General features: G+C 48.1%; 1 protein-coding gene across 1 annotated transcript in view; it reads left to right on the top strand.

Annotated features, from left to right (window-relative positions):
* The window catches only part of LOC106595924 (serine/threonine-protein kinase ULK4), a 323,274-nt gene that overhangs the window by 51,150 nt on the left and 249,323 nt on the right, over positions 1-22,801 (top strand). The window contains exons 18-19 of the mRNA XM_082959959.1: positions 14,827-14,934; positions 16,871-16,954. Of these exons, the coding sequence (XP_082816085.1) occupies positions 14,827-14,934; positions 16,871-16,954 (192 nt within the window). The remainder of the gene's footprint in view (positions 1-14,826; positions 14,935-16,870; positions 16,955-22,801) is intronic.

The following is a 22,801-nucleotide window of genomic DNA, read 5'->3' as shown; positions in this document are numbered from 1 at the left end:
GTGGTACTGTCTGTCACGCTGCTGAGGTTAGTGGTACTGTCTGTCACGCTGCTGAGGTTAGTCTTCCTGTCTGTCACGCTGCTGAGGTTCGTGGTGCTGTCTGTCACGCTGCTGAGGTTAGTGGTGCTGTCTGTCACGCTGCTGAGGTTAGTGGTGCTGTCTGTCACACTGCTGAGGTTAGTGGTACTGTCTGTCACACTGCTGAGGTTAGTGGTACTGTCTGTCACACTGCTGAGGTTAGTGGTACTGTCTGTCACACTGCTGAGGTTAGTGGTACTGTCTGTCACAGGTTAGTGGTACTGTCTGTCACGCTGCTGAGGTTAGTGGTACTGTCTGTCACGCTGCTGAGGTTGGTGGTACTGTCTGTCACGCTGCTGAGGTAGGTGGTACTGTCTGTCACGCTGCTGAGGTTAGTGGTACTGTCTGTCACACTGCTGAGGTTAGTGGTACTGTCTGTCACACTGCTGAGGTTAGTGGTACTGTCTGTCACACTGCTGAGGTTAGTGGTACTGTCTGTCACACTGCTGAGGTTAGTGGTACTGTCTGTCACACTGCTGAGGTTAGTGGTACTGTCTGTCACACTGCTGAGGTTAGTGGTACTGTCTGTCACACTGCTGAGGTTAGTGGTACTGTCTGTCACACTGCTGAGGTTAGTGGTACTGTCTGTCACAGGTTAGTGGTACTGTCTGTCACGCTGCTGAGGTTAGTGGTACTGTCTGTCACGCTGCTGAGGTTGGTGGTGCTGTCTGTCACACTGCTGAGGTTAGTGGTATTGTCTGTCACACTGCTGAGGTTAGTGGTGCTGTCTGTCACACTGCTGAGGTTAGTGGTGCTGTCTGTCACACTGCTGAGGTTAGTGGTACTGTCTGTCACACTGCTGAGGTTAGTGGTACTGTCTGTCACACTGCTGATGGTTAGTGGTACTGTCTGTCACACTGCTGAGGTTAGTGGTGCTGTCTGTCACACTGCTGAGGTTAGTGGTGCTGTCTGTCACACTGCTGAGGTTAGTGGTACTGTCTGTCACACTGCTGAGGTTAGTGGTACTGTCTGTCACAGGTTAGTGGTACTGTCTGTCACGCTGCTGAGGTTAGTGGTACTGTCTGTCACACTGCTGAGGTTGGTGGTACTGTCTGTCACGCTGCTGAGGTTAGTGGTACTGTCTGTCACGCTGCTGAGGTTAGTGGTACTGTCTGTCACAGGTTAGTGGTACTGTCTGTCACGCTGCTGAGGTTAGTGGTGCTGTCTGTCACACTGCTGAGGTTAGTGGTGCTGTCTGTCACGCTGCTGAGGTTAGTGGTACTGTCTGTCACACTGCTGAGGTTAGTGGTACTGTCTGTCACAGGTTAGTGGTACTGTCTGTCACGCTGCTGAGGTTAGTGGTGCTGTCTGTCACACTGCTGAGGTTAGTGGTGCTGTCTGTCACGCTGCTGAGGTTAGTGGTACTGTCTGTCACACTGCTGAGGTTAGTGGTGCTGTCTGTCACGCTGCTGAGGTTAGTGGTACTGTCTGTCACACTGCTGAGGTTAGTGGTACTGTCTGTCACACTGCTGAGGTTAGTGGTACTGTCTGTCACACTGCTGAGGTTAGTGGTACTGTCTGTCACACTGCTGAGGTTAGTGGTACTGTCTGTCACACTGCTGAGGTTAGTGGTACTGTCTGTCACACTGCTGAGGTTAGTGGTACTGTCTGTCACACTGCTGAGGTTAGTGGTACTGTCTGTCACACTGCTGAGGTTAGTGGTACTGTCTGTCACAGGTTAGTGGTACTGTCTGTCACGCTGCTGAGGTTAGTGGTACTGTCTGTCACGCTGCTGAGGTTAGTGGTACCGTCTGTCACGCTGCTGAGGTTAGTGGTACCGTCTGTCACGCTGCTGAGGTTAGTGGTACCGTCTGTCACGCTGCTGAGGTTAGTGGTACTGTCTGTCACGCTGTCTGTCACACTGCTGAGGTTAGTGGTACTGTCTGTCACGCTGCTGAGGTTAGTGGTACCGTCTGTCACGCTGCTGAGGTTAGTGGTACCGTCTGTCACGCTGCTGAGGTTAGTGGTACCGTCTGTCACGCTGCTGAGGTTAGTGGTACTGTCTGTCACGCTGTCTGTCACACTGCTGAGGTTAGTGGTACTGTCTGTCACGCTGTCTGTCACACTGCTGAGGTTAGTGGTGCTGTCTGTCACGCTGCTGAGGTTAGTGGTACTGTCTGTCACACTGCTGAGGTTAGTGGTACTGTCTGTCACAGCTGCTGAGGTTAGTGGTGCTGTCTGTCACGCTGCTGAGGTTAGTGGTACTGTCTGTCACACTGCTGAGGTTAGTGGTACTGTCTGTCACGCTGCTGAGGTTAGTGGTGCTGTCTGTCACACTGCTGAGGTTAGTGGTGCTGTCTGTCACGCTGCTGAGGTTAGTGGTACTGTCTGTCACACTGCTGAGGTTAGTGGTACTGTCTGTCACGCTGCTGAGGTTAGTGGTACTGTCTGTCACAGCTGCTGAGGTTAGTGGTGCTGTCTGTCACACTGCTGAGGTTAGTGGTACTGTCTGTCACACTGCTGAGGTTAGTGGTGCTGTCTGTCACGCTGCTGAGGTTAGTGGTGCTGTCGGTCACACTGCTGAGGTTAGTGGTGCTGTCTGTCACGCTGCTGAGGTTAGTGGTACTGTCTGTCACACTGCTGAGGTTAGTGGTACTGTCTGTCACAGGTTAGTGGTACTGTCTGTCACAGGTTAGTGGTACTGTCTGTCACGCTGCTGAGGTTAGTGGTACTGTCTGTCACGCTGCTGAGGTTAGTGGTACTGTCTGTCACGCTGCTGAGGTTAGTGGTACTGTCTGTCACGCTGCTGAGGTTGGTGATACTATCTGTCACGCTGCTGAGGTTAGTGGTACTGTCTGTCACGCTGCTGAGGTTAGTGGTACTGTCTGTCACGCTGCTGAGGTTAGTGGTACTGTCTGTCACGCTGCTGAGGTTAGTGGTGCTGTCTGTCACACTGCTGAGGTTAGTGGTACTGTCTGTCACGCTGCTGAGGTTAGTGGTACTGTCTGTCACGCTGCTGAGGTTAGTGGTAATTTCTGTCACACTGCTGAGGTTAGTGGTGCTGTCTGTCACGCTGCTGAGGTTAGTGGTACTGTCGGTCACAGGTTAGTGGTACTGTCTGTCACGCTGCTGAGGTTAGTGGTACTGTCTGTCACACTGCTGAGGTTGGTGGTACTGTCTGTCACGCTGCTGACGTTAGTGGTACTGTCTGTCACGCTGCTGACGTTAGTGGTACTGTCTGTCACGCTGCTGAGGTTAGTGGTACTGTCTGTCACGCTGCTGAGGTTAGTGGTACTGTCTGTCACGCTGCTGAGGTTAGTGGTACTGTCTGTCACGCTGCTGAGGTTAGTGGTACTGTCTGTCACGCTGCTGAGGTTAGTGGTACTGTCTGTCACGCTGCTGAGGTTAGTGGTACTGTCTGTCACGCTGCTGAGGTTAGTGGTAATTTCTGTCACACTGCTGAGGTTAGTGGTGCTGTCTGTCACACTGCTGAGGTTAGTGGTGCTGTCTGTCACACTGCTGAGGTTAGTGGTGCTGTCTGTCACACTGCTGAGGTTAGTGGTACTGTCTGTCACACTGCTGAGGTTAGTGGTGCTGTCTGTCACACTGCTGAGGTTAGTGGTGCTGTCTGTCACACTGCTGAGGTTAGTGGTGCTGTCTGTCACACTGCTGAGGTTAGTGGTGCTGTCTGTCACGCTGCTGAGGTTAGTGGTGCTGTCTGTCACGCTGCTGAGGTTAGTGGTGCTGTCTGTCACGCTGCTGAGGTTAGTGGTACTGTCTGTCACACTTCTGAGGTTAGTGGTACTGTCGGTCACAGGTTAGTGGTACTGTCTGTCACGCTGCTGAGGTTAGTGGTACTGTCTGTCACAGGTTAGTGGTACTGTCTGTCACGCTGCTGAGGTTAGTGGTACTGTCTGTCACGCTGCTGAGGTTGGTGGTACTGTCTGTCACGCTGCTGAGGTAGGTGGTACTGTCTGTCACGCTGCTGAGGTTAGTGGTACTGTCTGTCACGCTGCTGAGGTTAGTGGTACTGTCTGTCACGCTGTTGAGGTTAGTGGTACTGTCTGTCACGCTGCTGAGGTTAGTGGTACTGTCTGTCACGCTGCTGAGGTTAGTGGTACTGTCTGTCACGCTGTTGAGATTAGTGGTACTGTCTGTCACGCTGCTGAGGTTAGTGGTACTGTCTGTCACGCTGCTGAGGTTAGTGGTACTGTCTGTCACACTGCTGAGGTTAGTGGTACTGTCTGTCACTCTGCTGAGGTTAGTGGTACTGTCTGTCACACTGCTGAGGTTAGTGGTACTGTCTGTCACACTGCTGAGGTTAGTGGTGCTGTCTGTCACACTGCTGAGGTTAGTGGTACTGTCTGTCACAGTGCTGAGGTTAGTGGTGCTGTCTGTCACACTGCTGAGGTTAGTGGTGCTGTCTGTCACACTGCTGAGGTTAGTGGTACTGTCTGTCACGCTGCTGAGGTTAGTGGTACTGTCTGTCACGCTGCTGAGGTTAGTCTTCCTGTCTGTCACGCTGCTGAGGTTCGTGGTGCTGTCTGTCACGCTGCTGAGGTTAGTGGTGCTGTCTGTCACGCTGCTGAGGTTAGTGGTGCTGTCTGTCACACTGCTGAGGTTAGTGGTACTGTCTGTCACACTGCTGAGGTTAGTGGTACTGTCTGTCACACTGCTGAGGTTAGTGGTACTGTCTGTCACACTGCTGAGGTTAGTGGTACTGTCTGTCACAGGTTAGTGGTACTGTCTGTCACGCTGCTGAGGTTAGTGGTACTGTCTGTCACGCTGCTGAGGTTGGTGGTACTGTCTGTCACGCTGCTGAGGTAGGTGGTACTGTCTGTCACGCTGCTGAGGTTAGTGGTACTGTCTGTCACACTGCTGAGGTTAGTGGTACTGTCTGTCACACTGCTGAGGTTAGTGGTACTGTCTGTCACACTGCTGAGGTTAGTGGTACTGTCTGTCACACTGCTGAGGTTAGTGGTACTGTCTGTCACACTGCTGAGGTTAGTGGTACTGTCTGTCACACTGCTGAGGTTAGTGGTACTGTCTGTCACACTGCTGAGGTTAGTGGTACTGTCTGTCACACTGCTGAGGTTAGTGGTACTGTCTGTCACAGGTTAGTGGTACTGTCTGTCACGCTGCTGAGGTTAGTGGTACTGTCTGTCACGCTGCTGAGGTTGGTGGTGCTGTCTGTCACACTGCTGAGGTTAGTGGTATTGTCTGTCACACTGCTGAGGTTAGTGGTGCTGTCTGTCACACTGCTGAGGTTAGTGGTGCTGTCTGTCACACTGCTGAGGTTAGTGGTACTGTCTGTCACACTGCTGAGGTTAGTGGTACTGTCTGTCACACTGCTGATGGTTAGTGGTACTGTCTGTCACACTGCTGAGGTTAGTGGTGCTGTCTGTCACACTGCTGAGGTTAGTGGTGCTGTCTGTCACACTGCTGAGGTTAGTGGTACTGTCTGTCACACTGCTGAGGTTAGTGGTACTGTCTGTCACAGGTTAGTGGTACTGTCTGTCACGCTGCTGAGGTTAGTGGTACTGTCTGTCACACTGCTGAGGTTGGTGGTACTGTCTGTCACGCTGCTGAGGTTAGTGGTACTGTCTGTCACGCTGCTGAGGTTAGTGGTACTGTCTGTCACAGGTTAGTGGTACTGTCTGTCACGCTGCTGAGGTTAGTGGTGCTGTCTGTCACACTGCTGAGGTTAGTGGTGCTGTCTGTCACGCTGCTGAGGTTAGTGGTACTGTCTGTCACACTGCTGAGGTTAGTGGTACTGTCTGTCACAGGTTAGTGGTACTGTCTGTCACGCTGCTGAGGTTAGTGGTGCTGTCTGTCACACTGCTGAGGTTAGTGGTGCTGTCTGTCACGCTGCTGAGGTTAGTGGTACTGTCTGTCACACTGCTGAGGTTAGTGGTGCTGTCTGTCACGCTGCTGAGGTTAGTGGTGCTGTCTGTCACACTGCTGGGGTTAGTGGTACTGTCTGTCACACTGCTGAGGTTAGTGGTACTGTCTGTCACACTGCTGAGGTTAGTGGTACTGTCTGTCACACTGCTGAGGTTAGTGGTACTGTCTGTCACACTGCTGAGGTTAGTGGTACTGTCTGTCACACTGCTGAGGTTAGTGGTACTGTCTGTCACACTGCTGAGGTTAGTGGTACTGTCTGTCACACTGCTGAGGTTAGTGGTACTGTCTGTCACAGGTTAGTGGTACTGTCTGTCACGCTGCTGAGGTTAGTGGTACTGTCTGTCACGCTGCTGAGGTTAGTGGTACCGTCTGTCACGCTGCTGAGGTTAGTGGTACCGTCTGTCACGCTGCTGAGGTTAGTGGTACCGTCTGTCACGCTGCTGAGGTTAGTGGTACTGTCTGTCACGCTGTCTGTCACACTGCTGAGGTTAGTGGTACTGTCTGTCACGCTGCTGAGGTTAGTGGTACCGTCTGTCACGCTGCTGAGGTTAGTGGTACCGTCTGTCACGCTGCTGAGGTTAGTGGTACCGTCTGTCACGCTGCTGAGGTTAGTGGTACTGTCTGTCACGCTGTCTGTCACACTGCTGAGGTTAGTGGTACTGTCTGTCACGCTGTCTGTCACACTGCTGAGGTTAGTGGTGCTGTCTGTCATGCTGCTGAGATTAGTGGTACTGTCTGTCACACTGCTGAGGTTAGTGGTACTGTCTGTCACAGTGCTGAGGTTAGTGGTGCTGTCTGTCACGCTCCTGAAGTTAGTTGTACTGTCTGTCACACTGCTGAGGTTAGTGGTACTGTCTGTCATGCTGCTGAGGTTAGTGGTGCTGTCTGTCACATTGCTGAGGTTAGTGGTGCTGTCTGTCACACTGCTGAGGTTAGTGGTACTGTCTGTCACACTGCTGAGGTTAGTGGTACTGTCTGTCACGCTGCTGAGGTTAGTGGTACTGTCTGTCACAGTGCTGAGGTTAGTGGTGCTGTCTGTCACACTGCTGAGGTTAGTGGTACTGTCTGTCACACTGCTGAGGTTAGTGGTGCTGTCTGTCACGCTGCTGAGGTTAGTGGTGCTGTCGGTCACACTGCTGAGGTTAGTGGTGCTGTCTGTCACGCTGCTGAGGTTAGTGGTACTGTCTGTCACACTGCTGAGGTTAGTGGTACTGTCTGTCACAGGTTAGTGGTACTGTCTGTCACAGGTTAGTGGTACTGTCTGTCACAGGTTAGTGGTACTGTCTGTCACAGGTTAGTGGTACTGTCTGTCACGCTGCTGAGGTTAGTGGTACTGTCTGTCACGCTGCTGAGGTTGGTGATACTATCTGTCACGCTGCTGAGGTTAGTGGTACTGTCTGTCACGCTGCTGAGGTTAGTGGTACTGTCTGTCACGCTGCTGAGGTTAGTGGTACTGTCTGGCACGCTGCTGAGGTTAGTGGTACTGTCTGGCACGCTGCTGAGGTTAGTGGTACTGTCTGTCACGCTGCTGAGGTTAGTGGTACTGTCTGTCACGCTGCTGAGGTTAGTGGTACTGTCTGTCACGCTGCTGAGGTTAGTGGTACTGTCTGTCACGCTGCTGAGGTTAGTGGGACTGTCTGTCACGCTGCTGAGGTTAGTGGGACTGTCTGTCACGCTGCTGAGGTTAGTGGTACTGTCTGTCACGCTGCTGAGGTTATTGGGACTGTCTGTCACGCTGCTGAGGTTAGTGGTACTGTCTGTCACTCTGCTGAGGTTAGTGTTACTGTCTGTCACACTGCTGAGGTTAGTGGTACCGTCTGTCACGCTGCTGAGGTTAGTGTTACCGTCTGTCACACTGCTGAGGTTAGTGGTACTGTCTGTCACGCTGTCTGTCACACTGCTGAGGTTAGTGGTACTGTCTGTCACGCTGTCTGTCACACTGCTGAGGTTAGTGGTGCTGTCTGTCACGCTGCTGAGGTTCGTGGTACTGTCTGTCACGCTGCTGAGGTTAGTGGTACTGTCTGTCACACTGCTGAGGTTAGTGGTACTGTCTGTCACAGTGCTGAGGTTAGTGGTGCTGTCTGTCACGCTGCTGAAGTTAGTGGTACTGTCTGTCACACTGCTGAGGTTAGTGGTGCTGTCTGTCACACTGCTGAGGTTAGTGGTACTGTCTGTCACACTGCTGAGGTTAGTGGTGCTGTCTGTCACACTGCTGAGGTTAGTGGTACTGTCTGTCACGCTGCTGAGGTTAGTGGTACTGTCTGTCACGCTGCTGAGGTTAGTGGTAATTTCTGTCACACTGCTGAGGTTAGTGGTGCTGTCTGTCACGCTGCTGAGGTTAGTGGTACTGTCGGTCACAGGTTAGTGGTACTGTCTGTCACGCTGCTGAGGTTAGTGGTACTGTCTGTCACACTGCTGAGGTTGGTGGTACTGTCTGTCACGCTGCTGACGTTAGTGGTACTGTCTGTCACGCTGCTGACGTTAGTGGTACTGTCTGTCACGCTGCTGAGGTTAGTGGTACTGTCTGTCACGCTGCTGAGGTTAGTGGTACTGTCTGTCACGCTGCTGAGGTTAGTGGTACTGTCTGTCACGCTGCTGAGGTTAGTGGTACTGTCTGTCACGCTGCTGAGGTTAGTGGTACTGTCTGTCACGCTGCTGAGGTTAGTGGTACTGTCTGTCACGCTGCTGAGGTTAGTGGTAATTTCTGTCACACTGCTGAGGTTAGTGGTGCTGTCTGTCACACTGCTGAGGTTAGTGGTGCTGTCTGTCACAATGCTGAGGTTAGTGGTGCTGTCTGTCACACTGCTGAGGTTAGTGGTACTGTCTGTCACACTGCTGAGGTTAGTGGTGCTGTCTGTCACACTGCTGAGGTTAGTGGTGCTGTCTGTCACACTGCTGAGGTTAGTGGTGCTGTCTGTCACACTGCTGAGGTTAGTGGTGCTGTCTGTCACGCTGCTGAGGTTAGTGGTGCTGTCTGTCACGCTGCTGAGGTTAGTGGTGCTGTCTGTCACGCTGCTGAGGTTAGTGGTACTGTCTGTCACACTTCTGAGGTTAGTGGTACTGTCGGTCACAGGTTAGTGGTACTGTCTGTCACGCTGCTGAGGTTAGTGGTACTGTCTGTCACGCTGCTGAGGTTGGTGGTACTGTCTGTCACGCTGCTGAGGTTAGTGGTACTGTCTGTCACGCTGCTGAGGTTAGTGGTACTGTCTGTCACGCTGCTGAGGTTAGTGGTACTGTCTGTCACGCTGCTGAGGTTAGTGGTACTGTCTGCCACGCTGCTGAGGTTAGTGCCCCTTCACCCTGTTTTCACAGCACCTATGCTTGTCCTCTGTGTATCAATGGTATATGTGTCCCAAATGCATAGGGCTCTGGTCAAAGTGCACTATGTAGGGAATAGGGTGCCATTTGGGATTTGATCGGTGTATCACATATAACTATGAAAGCCATGAGCTGCTGAATAGTTGAACATCACTTTAACTGTTAGAATCAGAGCAGACAGTGTAGTAGTCTCAATACAAACATCTCACAATCTTTTACACACACACACAATTCTATGTGAAAGACCCCTACCACATCAACAACAGTAAAATCTGTTGAATTAAAATCCCCTAAATCTGTTACTAATTGCAGCAGAGCCATAGAAGTCTAGTCTCTATGCAGCATTATGATCATCCAATGGGAGCGGTAGTGAGAGAAAGTACCAGGGTGAATCACCAGATGCCACTGTAACCCAGCAGTAGGTAGAGCTCTAAACAAGCGCCACCGATCGACCTGCCCAAACATGCTTATAGAGCCGTTAACAAACCGTCAAAGACATTGCGGTTAATCATTTTAAAAAACAGGATTCTATTTGATGTGATATATGGCGCCTCCACCCTTGATCCACGTCTTACATGGGTTTGCCATGATTACCTGTGGTGGTTTATAGGTTTAAAGCTCATAGAGGAAGAGGGGTATACGAGTGATATACAAAATGGCCGTCGTTAATCGGCACACCAGAGAATGGCGCAGTGACTTTTATTTTCCACAGTCTTCTTTTTGTAAAGATGGCTGAGGATTTGATTTGTCGCCACGCCCCCCACCACCCATCTGGGCACAGCTAGCTCAGATTCCCAGAGTGACAGATCCCAGAGACTGTTATCATTGTGCTCTCTCCACAGGGGTTCTGTGTCTGATGGTCAGCCGCAGTCATGGCCATTTCTGCATCAGGACAGGGCTATTGTTACCACCATCTCCATATGTCTGCTACACTGTGGATCTCAGTGGTCGTCCGTGATCCTAGTTAAAGTTTCCACTGTGAGACAAGTTTTCTCTCTCTTGGTCCGGGCTTCTGTTGCTCCGATTGTTTTTTGAAAGGAGTTCTCACAGTGAGAATCACAAGTTACAATGCCGCATAGTTCAATGTTTTTATTGTCAGCATTGAATTTGGTGCCTCAGTACGCTCTATAGGCTACATAACAGAATCAGACATCAAGTTGGCCCTACACTATCATTACAAACCTCCATTTCTCACAGTCCTTTAAAACAGTGAGCGGCAATGACTGCAGCTGCTATTTTTCAGGCATACTGTAGGCTTAGTTAGGACAGGAAGAGAGGAATTAGTTCAGTATTATCCTCTTTCCTCTGCCTGTCTCTATGGATACTTCAACATCATTCTAATTAAGTGTTATCTTCCCTGGCAGAGGCAGTACTTTTCTGTGCCACAAACCACCAAGCCCCAATTCAGACATTTTCTCTCTCTTATGGCAGCGCGTCAATAGTGCTGCACACACTGTCTGCTGTTTCCACCCAGTGTCCCTTAGAAACTGGCCTAGTGTGTCGTGCCGGCCGTCCCTGCAGAGTGAGCAGAACAGACTGCCTCCTGCCTCCCTCCTCTCATTGTGGGAGAATTAGCCTGTTCCATTTCCTCAGACGGGGCTTGGAGACTAGTTCTCACTACTGGAAAAGGAACAGAGTGCTGGAGCCAATGAACACTGCTGTTGATTCTATTCACTTTGGTTTCTTGTGTCTTTTGCCAAACTATGATTGTGTAAAGATTGTTATTTTAGGGAATTAGAGGTTTGTTAAACTTGAATTTAGGTTGTTTATCCATTACTCCAAAAACATTTGAATAATTTGGTATCCATGTATTCATCATCAAAAGCACATCCATAATGGCTTGAGTCAATTATTGCTCGCTGGCCAAAGCAATCTGTCTCATGTCCTTCTGATAACTATAGGTGGAGGCCATTGGTGATCTATGGGACTATAGACTCATGAAACGCCTGAGGTCAGGTGTGTTGCAGGCGTCAGCCCTACATCAAACGCCTGTCTTCTTCTGGACAGCCGTGGGATATTGATCCACCACACTACAGCATAGCAGGTCACCTTTTGTTATTAGCTAGCTCCTTCCATCAGTAAGACATCAGGACATATCTGTCTGCCTGCCTGCCTGCCTGCCTGCCTGCCTGCCTGCCTGCCTGCCTGCCTGCCTGCCTGCCTGCCTGCCTGCCACCCTGTTTGTAATGAGTGAATGATCAGGCTCAAACCACTAAATGTCACAATACATTCATTAAGCTAAATCACATACCAGGGACATTTTATTGATTCAATTGATCAGTTGCATTAATGTGATGTTTAAATCAAATGTTATAATCTAAACTAACAAAGCAGTAGCTTTGTGACTTGTCAATCGTGATAAAGGTAGTATTTCCATGTCACTTTGGCCCATTACTCTTGGTGTGATAATTTGTCTTCATGCCTGCTGAGTTGTCTCCAATAAGACTCCAGTCTCGTGTTGTTCTGAACCACAGCTGAGACGTGATGATGAGTAACAAAGCCTTGCTTGCCTTGAGAAACTGGTCTCTCTGTCTCTCTGTCTCTCCCCAAGCCTCGCAGGGATGCTTAATGCTGCATGGCCTTAAACTGTCTGTAGTCTCAGTAGTTTAAAGCTCTGCCTTATGGGTTGGAGGGATGGAGGGTTGGAGGAGGGGGGTAGTTGCGGATTGTACAGGAGCGATAATGATGCGTTTGGAGGAAGTAGCCGTGTGTTACGGCTCCAACTTAGCCTGTTTGTTTTCTTGAACAGTGAATGGTCAGTCAGTTGCAGGACATCTTTCCTGCCAAAGCCGCATTTCTCTCTGGCATCAAACGTGAGCCAAACATCTGTTCCCTGCAAAGTCACCATTTACGTTCTTTACCGGCCAGCGCCAGGCAGCCTCGCATAGAGTGTGCTGCCTATTTGCATAGCGCCCTGCTGAGAGTGCTGCCGCAGTAAGTCCGTCACATTCTCCCCACTTCTAAAGAGGACGAGACTAGGAAAATGCTAATTCCACGAATGAGCCAGTTAGGGTGTGTGTTTGCATATATGTGAATTTTTGTGTGTGTCTGTGTGTGTGGGGGGGAATGTTTTAGGGAGGTGGTTATTATGAGAATCCTTCCAATAATTTGAGGCGGCATGTAGCCTAGTGGTTAGAGCATTGGACTAGTAACCGGAAGGTTGCAAGATTGAATCCCCGAGCTGACAAGGTAAAAATCTGTCGTTCTGCCCCTGAACAAGGCAGTTAACCCACTGTTCCTAGGCTTTCATTGAAAATAAGAATTTGTTCTTTACTGACTTGCCTAGTTAAATAAAGGTAAAAAACCCCCCAAAAAACAAATATATTTGTTTTATATGGAGTCTCTCATTAGCCTCCCTCCTCCTTCCCACCTTTGTCCTTTATCCAGTTCATTCTAGCTTTATACCCTTTATAGTGTTATAATGTAGTTCCGTACCCTTTATAGTGTTATAATGTAGCTGCATACCCTTTACAGTGTTATAATGTAGCTCGGTACCCTTTACAGTGTTATAATGTAGCTCCATACCCTTTACAGTGTTATAATGTAGCTCGGTACCCTTTACAGTGTTATAATGTAGCTCGGTACCCTTTACAGTGTTATAATGTAGCTCTGTACCATTTATAGTGTTATAATGTAGCTCTGTACCCTTTATAGTGTTATAATGTAGCTCTGTACCTTTTATAGTGTTATAATGTAGCTCTGTACCTTTTATAGTGTTATAATGTGGCTCCAAACCCTTTATAGTGTTATAATGTAGCTCCAAACCCTTTATAGTGTTATAATGTAGCTCCAAACCCTTTATAGTGTTATAATGTAGCTCTATACCCTTTATAGTGTTATAATGTAGCTCCAAACCCTTTATAGTGTTATAATGTAGCTCCAAACCCTTTATAGTGTTATAATGTAGCTCCGTACCCTTTATAGTGTTATAATGTAGCTCTGTACCCTTTATAGTGTTATAATGTAGCTCCAAACCCTTTATAGTGTTATAATGTAGCTCCGTACCCTTTATAGTGTTATAATGTGGCTCCAAACCCTTTATAGTGTTATAATGTGGCTCCAAACCCTTTATAGTGTTATAATGTAGCTCCAAACCCTTTATAGTGTTATAATGTAGCTCCAAACCCTTTATAGTGTTATAATGTAGCTCCATACCCTTTATAGTGTTATAATGTAGCTCTATATCCTTTATAGTGTTATAATGTAGCTCCAAACCCTTTATAGTGTTATAATGTAGCTCTGTACCCTTTATAGTGTTATAATGTAGCTCTGTACCCTTTATAGTGTTATAATGTAGCTCTGTACCCTTTATAGTGTTATAATGTAGCTCTATACCCTTTATAGTGTTATAATGTAGCTCCAAACCCTTTATAGTGTTATAATGTAGCTCTATATTCTTTATAGTGTTATAATGTAGCTCTGTACCCTTTATAGTGTTATAATGTAGCTCTATACCCTTTATAGTGTTATAATGTAGCTCTATACCCTTTATAGTGTTATAATGTAGCTCTGTACCCTTTATAGTGTTATAATGTAGCTCTGTACCATTTATAGTGTTATAATGTAGCTCTGTACCCTTTATAGTGTTATAATGTAGCTCTATACCCTTTATAGTGTTATAATGTAGCTCCAAACCCTTTATAGTGTTATAATGTAGCTCTATACCCTTTATAGTGTTATAATGTAGCTCCAAACCCTTTATAGTGTTATAATGTAGCTCCAAACCCTTTATAGTGTTATAATGTAGCTCCGTACCCTTTATAGTGTTATAATGTAGCTCCGTACCCTTTATAGTGTTATAATGTAGCTCCAAACCCTTTATAGTGTTATAATGTAGCTCCGTACCCTTTATAGTGTTATAATGTAGCTCCGTACCCTTTATAGTGTTATAATGTAGCTCCAAACCCTTTATAGTGTTATAATGTAGCTCCAAACCCTTTATAGTGTTATAATGTAGCTCTGTACCCTTTATAGTGTTATAATGTAGCTCTGTACCCTTTATAGTGTTATAATGTAGCTCCAAACCCTTTATAGTGTTATAATGTTGGCTTCATGGAGTAATGAGCTTTAAATCTGTCATGTCTACAGGCCTCATAGTTTATTAATGGACACCGTTTGACAATATAGACCTTAGTGCTAAAGTAGAAGAATAACAGGATGGAATGGGGAAAACATATAACTTCTGGCATAGCACAGTATTCTACTCTCTCTGGACATTGTTGCGTATCCAGTCTTGGTAGGGTACATTACATTTTACATTTAAGTCATTTAGCAGACGCTCTTATCCAGAGCGACTTACAAATTGGTGCATTCACCTTATGATATCCAGTGGAACAACCACTTTACAATAGTGCATCTAAATCTTTTAAGGGGGGGGGGGTTAGAAGGATTACTTTATCCTATCCTAGGTATTCCTTAAAGAGGTGGGGTTTCAGGTGTCTCCGGAAGGTGGTGATTGACTCCGCTGTCCTGGCGTCGTGAGGGAGCTTGTTCCACCATTATATTCAATATAAAGCGTTGTGAAGGGCAGGAGTACTGTCACGACTGACTGAGTGACTGATGCTAGTGTATTCTCTGCGCCTCCAGGCTGTTGTCATGTTCACGGAGCTGATCAGGGAGAACTTCAGGAACAGCAAACTGAAGCAGTGCCTGCTGCCGCCACTGGGGGAGCTGCTCTACCTCATCGCCACACAGGTGACGATATACTCCAAAGCAGTGCCCTTTCAACCCTATGCCTTATCTCTACCCTATCTCCTACTGTTTAATGAAATTAGTGTGTGAAATTATTGCCATTACAATGAATTAGACCTACTAACTTCTATTCAATCAATCAATCAAATGTATTTTATGAAGCCCTTTTTAAATTAGCTGTTGTCACACAGTGCTTTACAGCTAATGATTTATACATCTGTGGGCTTAGGCCTTTATGATGATATTCTGAGACTGTCGATAATCTACCACAAAGATACCTGCTTAAATAGCTACTGTATTTAAGCACTCTCGGATAATATCAGCACTTAAAGATGTTTGTCTGTCTGTATTTGGTTTTTGTGTTTGATGAATGCTCACTACAGTTTGTGCAAGGGTTTGAAAACACTACATTTCAAATCGCTCTGCAACACACAGTATTGCTTTTCATAATGGCTTGCCACTAGTTTATTATTCCATTGAAAAGCTATGCAAAAGAGCTGTTTAACTTTCACGCTGTTTTGACTGTAAGCTGTCTTGAGCTCCCGCTGCATCTGAAAGCCATGTAGACACACATGAAGGTTCCTGGTAGTGGGATCTTTATTTTCAGTGGGGTTCCTGTTCCTCTCTGAGCTCTCCAGTTTGTCAGGGTCACTCAGTGCAGCACACACACAATGGCCATTGACTTTATTAGCTCAATAACAAATAGAAGTAAAGGGTTTTAAAGTGCCATTTATTCTCTATTGGCTATTTGTTTTTTTCTCCACAAAAGTGTTTTACTGTATGGGAATGTGCTTTCAACGCTGAATTCAGGTAGCGTTAGTTCTAGTTTAATAAAAATACCCGTGAAGAGTAATTGCATGTTATGGATCCACACCATATTGGTACACGCGACAATTATTTTTCTCCTAATTTATGCTAACTGAAAATCTTAGGAATTTGTACACCATCTCCACAGAATAATGGAGATGCTTCTAAATAATTTTGAGTATTCTGAGATTCGAACAACATTTATAGGCCCTTTCATATTATTAATACTACATGGACAACATGGGGAAACAATCTGTATGAGGATTGATGTACTGTAGGTATACTGTATTACATAACAAAATAGATTTTTTTTAAACACAGAAAAATGAATAGATGGCATAAAAGCAGAGCTTAGGTAAAAGCAAGCCATGTGGTTAATGGGCTCTCTGAACACTGCAGATGTAGGATCTTAATTTGAGACAGTTTGCTACAGCAGGAAAATAATCCTGTAGCAACAACATTTTTGTAGGGGTTGATGCATTTTTCGTTAGGGCAAATCAAGTCTGAAATTTCAAAGTGGAAATTACAAACTTTTGAAACCTTTTTAAAACTCAAATATACTACAAGTCTGCAGGAAAATTCTCAGCAACTAAAGAGGGATCAAATGAAGATCCTACATCTGCATGCAACGCAGTTTATGATCAAAGGCCTCATTAACACGGATGTAGTGATGAAAAGGTGGGAAAATGTGAGCAGCAGTGGAGATGACGGGAGGAGAATAGTGTAAATACAATCTAACTCAAAACAACTTCACATGTAGTGTAATCGGTGCATAAAGATTATTCTGAAAATAGAACAGGTGTGTAAACAGTGTTTCTATATGCTTTTGGTTCGCTACATCACTCCTCATTGTTTACTGTCAATATGTTTTTGGAGCCAATTAATTCACATATCCCCAGTTTACTACATAATAACACACATTCCCTCACCAGTACCAAAGGCATTTCCAAGTTCCAAATTTGGTAGCTAGCTAGAGCATTTGCTGGGGCTTATTTATTTAGCCTAATTACGCTAGCTGCTGCTGCTTTGTTTTGCCCTAATTGTTCCCCCAACGAGCCGCTACAGAGGTCCTCTCTGTCTCCACTCACAGCCCCTCCCCTTTTCTTACCTTCTCTTCCCTCTCTCCCCGCAGGAGGAGAAGAAAGAGCACCCAGGAGAGCTGTGGGTTGTTCCTGCTGCCGCCTACACAGTGTTAATGAGGTGCCTTCGGGAAGGGGTAAGACTGCTGCACCTGCCTCAGCAGGAGGGAGGGAGGGGGGTGGGGGAGTTCCGCGGTAATGATCCTCCTGCAAGGCCCTACAGGCATTGTTTGCCAACTGCAAGTCAAGGGCATGCAGCAGGCTGTCGTCAGCCCCTGTCATGTACCTGCATCAAAACAAGCCCCGGATGGATGGGTCCTTGTCGTGACCTCGCCGGCAATTAACGACCGGTGGATACACACACGTACACACACATACACACTCTGTATGTAGGCTGTGTGTAGTGTGTCAGTCAGCCAGATAGTCTGGCCAGAGGACCGTTGTTCCTCAGCTGGTGCATCTGTTCTTCTTAATTACAAAACTGAGTTTGTTTCAAAAGACGATGTCTCTTCTCCCAGAAGGCTGAGTTGATATTACGTGTTCATTATAAGCTAATTAGCAAAACTTTTAGGCTGGCCAGCGTATATACCAATATGGAGCAAGATTATTCCCAAGATTTGTGAGTTGGGTGGGGGGGGCAAATATAATTTAGTTGTACCTATGTACTTAAGAAACTTTATTTGTACATACCGTAAATTCCGGACTATAAGCCACAACTTTTTTCCCAGGCTTTGAACCTCGCGGCTTAAACAATGACGCGGCTAATAATGGATTTTTCCCGCTTTCAATTTTTTTTTCTCCAAAAAAACACATTCTGTGACGTGCTCAGTTTTTTGGCGGCATGAAGCTTTCATTAGACCAATGAAATTGCCGTTCGGGTTACGGTCAAACAACTTTTTTGTTTACTGTTTAGATTAAATCGAGCGCTCTCAAACTTCCCATCATTCTGATTACGGTAGTCATTTTGTCACCCTCAACATGGCAAAGACACGGAGAAATGCATATGATGCAGCTTTCAAGTTGAAGGTGATTGATCTGGCTGTTGGAAAAGGAAATAGAGCTGCTGCACGGGAGCTTGGTCTTAATGAGTCGATGATAAGACGTTGGAAACAGCAGCGTGAGGAATTGACTCAGTGCAAAAAGACAACTAAAGCTTACTGCTAATTTTTAATTTTTTGTTACAAGCCGTGTTTCGTTAAAGCCTATTTATTTTTGTTACAAGCCGTGTTTCGTTAAAGCCTATTTATTTTTGTTACAAGCCGTGTTTCGTTAAAGCCTGTGTGAAGTTGTAACGATCGTCGTGCAGGAAGGAAGAAGTGGACCAAGGCGCAGCTGGGAGCGAACTCATGTTATTTATTACAGACTGAAATAACACGGTCAAAACAGAGAATAAACGTATCGCTACTGCTCCAACAAAAAGAGACAACAACCCACAAACATCGTGGGGGGAAAAGGAACTTAAATATGATTCCCCAATCAGAGGCAACTAGTGACAGCTGTCTCTGATTGGGAATCGACAGAACCCAACATAGAAATACGCCCCAAAGCAAGGCTATACCAAAAACATAGAAAATAAACTATAGAAATGCCACACCCTGACCAAAATAGAAGAGTTCACCTGGTCAGGGCGTGACAGTACCCCCCCTCCAACGGTGCGTACTCCCGGCGCACCAACCTAAAGTCTATTAGGAGGGGGGACCCGGGTGGGCGCCTCACCCTCGGTGGAGGCTCTGGCCCCGGGCGTGTTTCTCCCCCTGCCTCCACCCTAGCCCTACCCCTCTGGCCCGGACTGGACCACGGTGGAGCGGCATGCTCAGGCTCCGGAGCGGAGCCGCCGACCGGAACAGGACTGGTCACCGGTGGACCGGACACAGGCCGTGCCGGACTGTGGACACGCGCCATGGGCCTGGTGCGGGGAACTCGGACGGGCCGGACAGGACCGGGGACACGCACCACCAACCTGGTGCGGGGAGCAGGGACGGGCCGGACTGGCCTGGGGACACGCACCACCAACCTGGTGCGGGGAGCAGGGACGGGCCGGACTGGACTGGGGACACGCACCACCGGCTTGGTGCGGGGAGCCGGGATGGGCCGGACAGGACTGTGGACACGCACCACTAACCTGGTGCGGGGAGCAGGGACGGGCCGGACAGGACTGGGGACACGCACCACTAACCTGGTGCGGGGAGCAGGGACGGGCCGGACTGGACTGGGGCCACACAGCACTGGCTTGGTGCGGGGAGCAGGGACGGGCCGGACTGGACTGGGGACGCGCACCACTAACCTGGTGCGGGGAGCAGGGATGGGCCGGACAGGACTGGGGACACGCACCACTGGCTTGGTGCGGGGAGCAGGGATGGGCCGGACAGGACTGGGGACACGCACCACTAACCTGGTGCGGGGAGCAGGGACGGGCCGGACAGGACTGGGGACACGCACCACTAACCTGGTGCGGGGAGCAGGGACGGGCCGGACTGGACTGGGGCCACACACCACTGGCTTGGTGCGGGGAGCAGGGACGGGCTGGACAGGACTGTGGACACGCACCACTAACCTGGTGCGGGGAGCAGGGACGGGCCGGACTGGACTGTGACCGCACACCGGCGACACAGTGCGCATAAGCGGCGCCGGATATCCTGGACCGAGGAGGCGCACTGGATGTCTGGAGTGCACAGCTGACATCACCCGTTCTGGCTCAACACCCACCTTAGCCTGGCAAGTGTGGAGCGCTGGCACAGAACGCACTGGGCTGTGCAGCCGTACCGGAGACACAGTGCGCGTCCTCGGCGCACGATACATCGGACCGAGAAGGGGCACCGGAGGCCAGGAGCGCTGAGCCGGCACAACACGTCCTCGCTGAACACTCCCCCTAGCCCGGCAAATGTGGGGCGCTGGCACAGAGCGCACTGGGCTGTGCAGGCGCACTGGCGATACCGTGCGCACCTCTGCCACCCAAGGCTCTTCCTCCACGCTGTCCCTACGCAGGTCCTCCAGGACCTGCCACATCTCTGCCTCCTCCTTCGCCGTTATCCCCCACGAGAGCAGTGGTCTGGGCTCTTCCTCTGCCCTTCCGGACCACCCCATTAGCCCCCCCCAAAAAAAATTCTTGGGGGTGTCTTCCGGGCCTCCTCGACCGCCGCCTGCGACTCCTTCCACCGGCTGGCATCACCTCCTCGACCTGGGAATCCTTCCGCCAGGGTCCTTTCCCCGACATGATCTCCTCCCAGGTCCAGAACTCCTTTCCCTCGCGAGCCCATCTCTCGCGCTCCTTTTCCTCCCGCTGCTTGGTCCTGGTTTGGTGGGTTGTTCTGTAACGATCGTCGTGCAGGAAGGAAGAAGTGGACCAAGGCGCAGCTGGGAGCGAACTCATGTTATTTAGCCTTCCCCGTAGCTCAGTTGGTAGAGCATGGTGTTTGCAACGCCAGGGTTGTGGGTTCGATTCCCACGGGGGGCCAAGTATGAAAAAAATGTATGAAATGAAAAAAATGAAATGTATGCATTCACTACTGTAAGTCGCTCTGGATAAGAGCGTCTGCTAAATGACTAAAATGTAAATGTAAATGTAAATTTATTACAGACTGAAATAACACGGTCAAAACAGAGAATAAACGTATCGCTACTGCTCCAACAAAAAGAGACAACAACCCACAAACATCGTGGGGGGAAAAGGAACTTAAATATGATTCCCCAATCAGAGGCAACTAGTGACAGCTGTCTCTGATTGGGAATCGACAGAACCCAACATAGAAATACGCCCCAAAGCAAGGCTATACCAAACACATAGAAAATAAACTATAGAAATGCCACACCCTGACCAAAATAGAAGAGTTCACCTGGTCAGGGCGTGACAGAAGTTAATTTGTTTCAATGTACCGGTAGGCACCTGCGGCTTATAGACAAGTGCGGCTTATTTATGTTCAAAATAATATTTTTGTTTTAATTCAGTGGGTGCGGCTTATATTCAGGTGCGCTTAATAGTCCGGAAATTACGGTAGGTCAATTTAAGTCTGATGCCATCTACTGTAATTTCATTGAAAGGATTAGCCTAAAAATAGGTTTTGTCCAGACAGTTTACACCAAATGTGTGAATTCTGATCCATAATCTCCAGTCTTCTATTTAAAACATATTAATAATAATGGTGTAATGGATCCTGTCCATCTTTTCTGTTGTTAACATATTTCCAAGAAATGATGTCAGATGTTTTTATCTACCTCTAGAATGTTATATCTGTTGAATTGTTGCTCAGTAGTTTTGAGGACTGTTTCACACCAAGGGGCCTCACAGCATCAGAGGGAAAGTTAATGTACATGCTTCACACAATGTTGACAATGTTGACTGTATGGGATAGTTCTGGAGAGAGTTCTGTCTGGGATAGTTCTGGAGAGAGTTCTGTCTGAGTGACTGTCTGGGATAGTTCTGGAGCGAGTTCTGTCTGAGTGACTGTCTGGGATAGTTCTGGAGAGAGTTCTGTCTGAGTGACTGTCTGGGATAGTTCTGGAGAGAGGTCTGTCTGAGTGACTGTCTGGGATAGTTCTGGAGAGAGTTCTGTCTGCGTGACTGTCTGGGATAGTTTTGGAGTGAGGTCTGTATGGGATAGTGTTGGAGAGAGGTCTGTATGGGATAGTGTTGGAGAGAGGTCTGTATGGGATAGTGTTGGAGAGAGGTCTGTATGGGATAGTGTTGGAGAGAGGTCTGTATGGGTGTCTGTATGGGATAGTTCTGGAGAGAGTTCTGTATGGGTGTCTGTCTTGGATAGTGTTGGAGAGAGGTCTGTCTGGGATAGTTTTGGAGAGAGTTCTGAATGGGATAGTGTTGGAGAGAGGTCTGTCTGGGATAGTGTTGGAGAGAGGTCTGTATGGGATAGTGTTGGAGAGAGTTCTGTATGGGATAGTTTTGGAGAGAGTTCTGTATGGGATAGTTTTGGAGAGAGGTCTGTCTGGGATAGTGTTGGAGAGAGGTCTGTATGGGATAGTTTTGGAGAGAGGTCTGTATGGGATAGTTTTGGAGAGAGTTCTGAATGGGATAGTGTTGGAGAGAGGTCTGTCTGGGATAGTGTTGGAGAGAGGTCTGTATGGGATAGTGTTGGAGAGAGTCCTGTATGGGTGTCTGTATGGGATAGTTTTGGAGAGTGTTCTGTATGGGATAGTTTTGGAGAGAGGTCTGTCTGGGATAGTGTTGGAGAGAGATCTGTATGGGATAGTTTTGGAGAGAGAACTGTATGGGATAGTGTTGGAGAGTTCTGTATGGGATAGTTTTGGAGAGAGTTCTGTATGGGATAGTTTTGGAGAGAGTTCTGTATGGGATAGTTTTGGAGAGAGTTCTGTATGGGATAGTGTTGGAGAGAGGTCTGTATGGGTGTCTGTATGGGATAGTTCTGGAGAGAGTTCTGTATGGGTGTCTGTCTTGGATAGTGTTGGAGAGAGGTCTGTATGGGATAGTGTTGGAGAGAGGTCTGTCTGGGATAGTTTTGGAGAGAGTTCTGTATGGGATAGTTTTGGAGAGAGGTCTGTATGGGATAGTTTTGGAGAGAGGTCTGTATGGGATAGTTTTGGAGAGAGGTCTGTATGGGATAGTTTTGGAGAGAGGTCTGTATGGGATAGTGTTGGAGAGAGGTCTGTATGCGTGTCTGTCTGGGATAGTGTTGGAGAGAGGTCTGTCTGGGATAGTTTTGGAGAGAGGTCTGTATGGGATAGTGTTGGAGAGAGGTCTGTATGGGATAGTGTTGGAGCGAGGTCTGTATGGGATAGTGTTGGAGCGAGGTCTGTATGGGATAGTGTTGGAGAGAGGTCTGTATGGGATAGTTCTGGAGCGAGTTCTGTCTGAGTGACTGTCTGGGATAGTTCTGGAGCGAGTTCTGTCTGAGTGACTGTCTGGGATAGTTCTGGAGAGAGTACTGTCTGGGATAGTTCTGGAGAGAGTTCTGTCTGAGTGACTGTCTGGGATAGTTCTAGAGAGAGTTCTGTCTGAGCAGGGGCGAAAATCT

The sequence above is a fragment of the Salmo salar genome, chromosome 02 (genome assembly GCF_965601325.2).
Source record: "Salmo salar chromosome 02, fSalSal1, whole genome shotgun sequence".
In the NCBI taxonomy this organism is placed as follows: Eukaryota; Metazoa; Chordata; class Actinopteri; order Salmoniformes; family Salmonidae; genus Salmo; species Salmo salar.
This window is presented reverse-complemented; position numbering and strand designations above follow the sequence as displayed.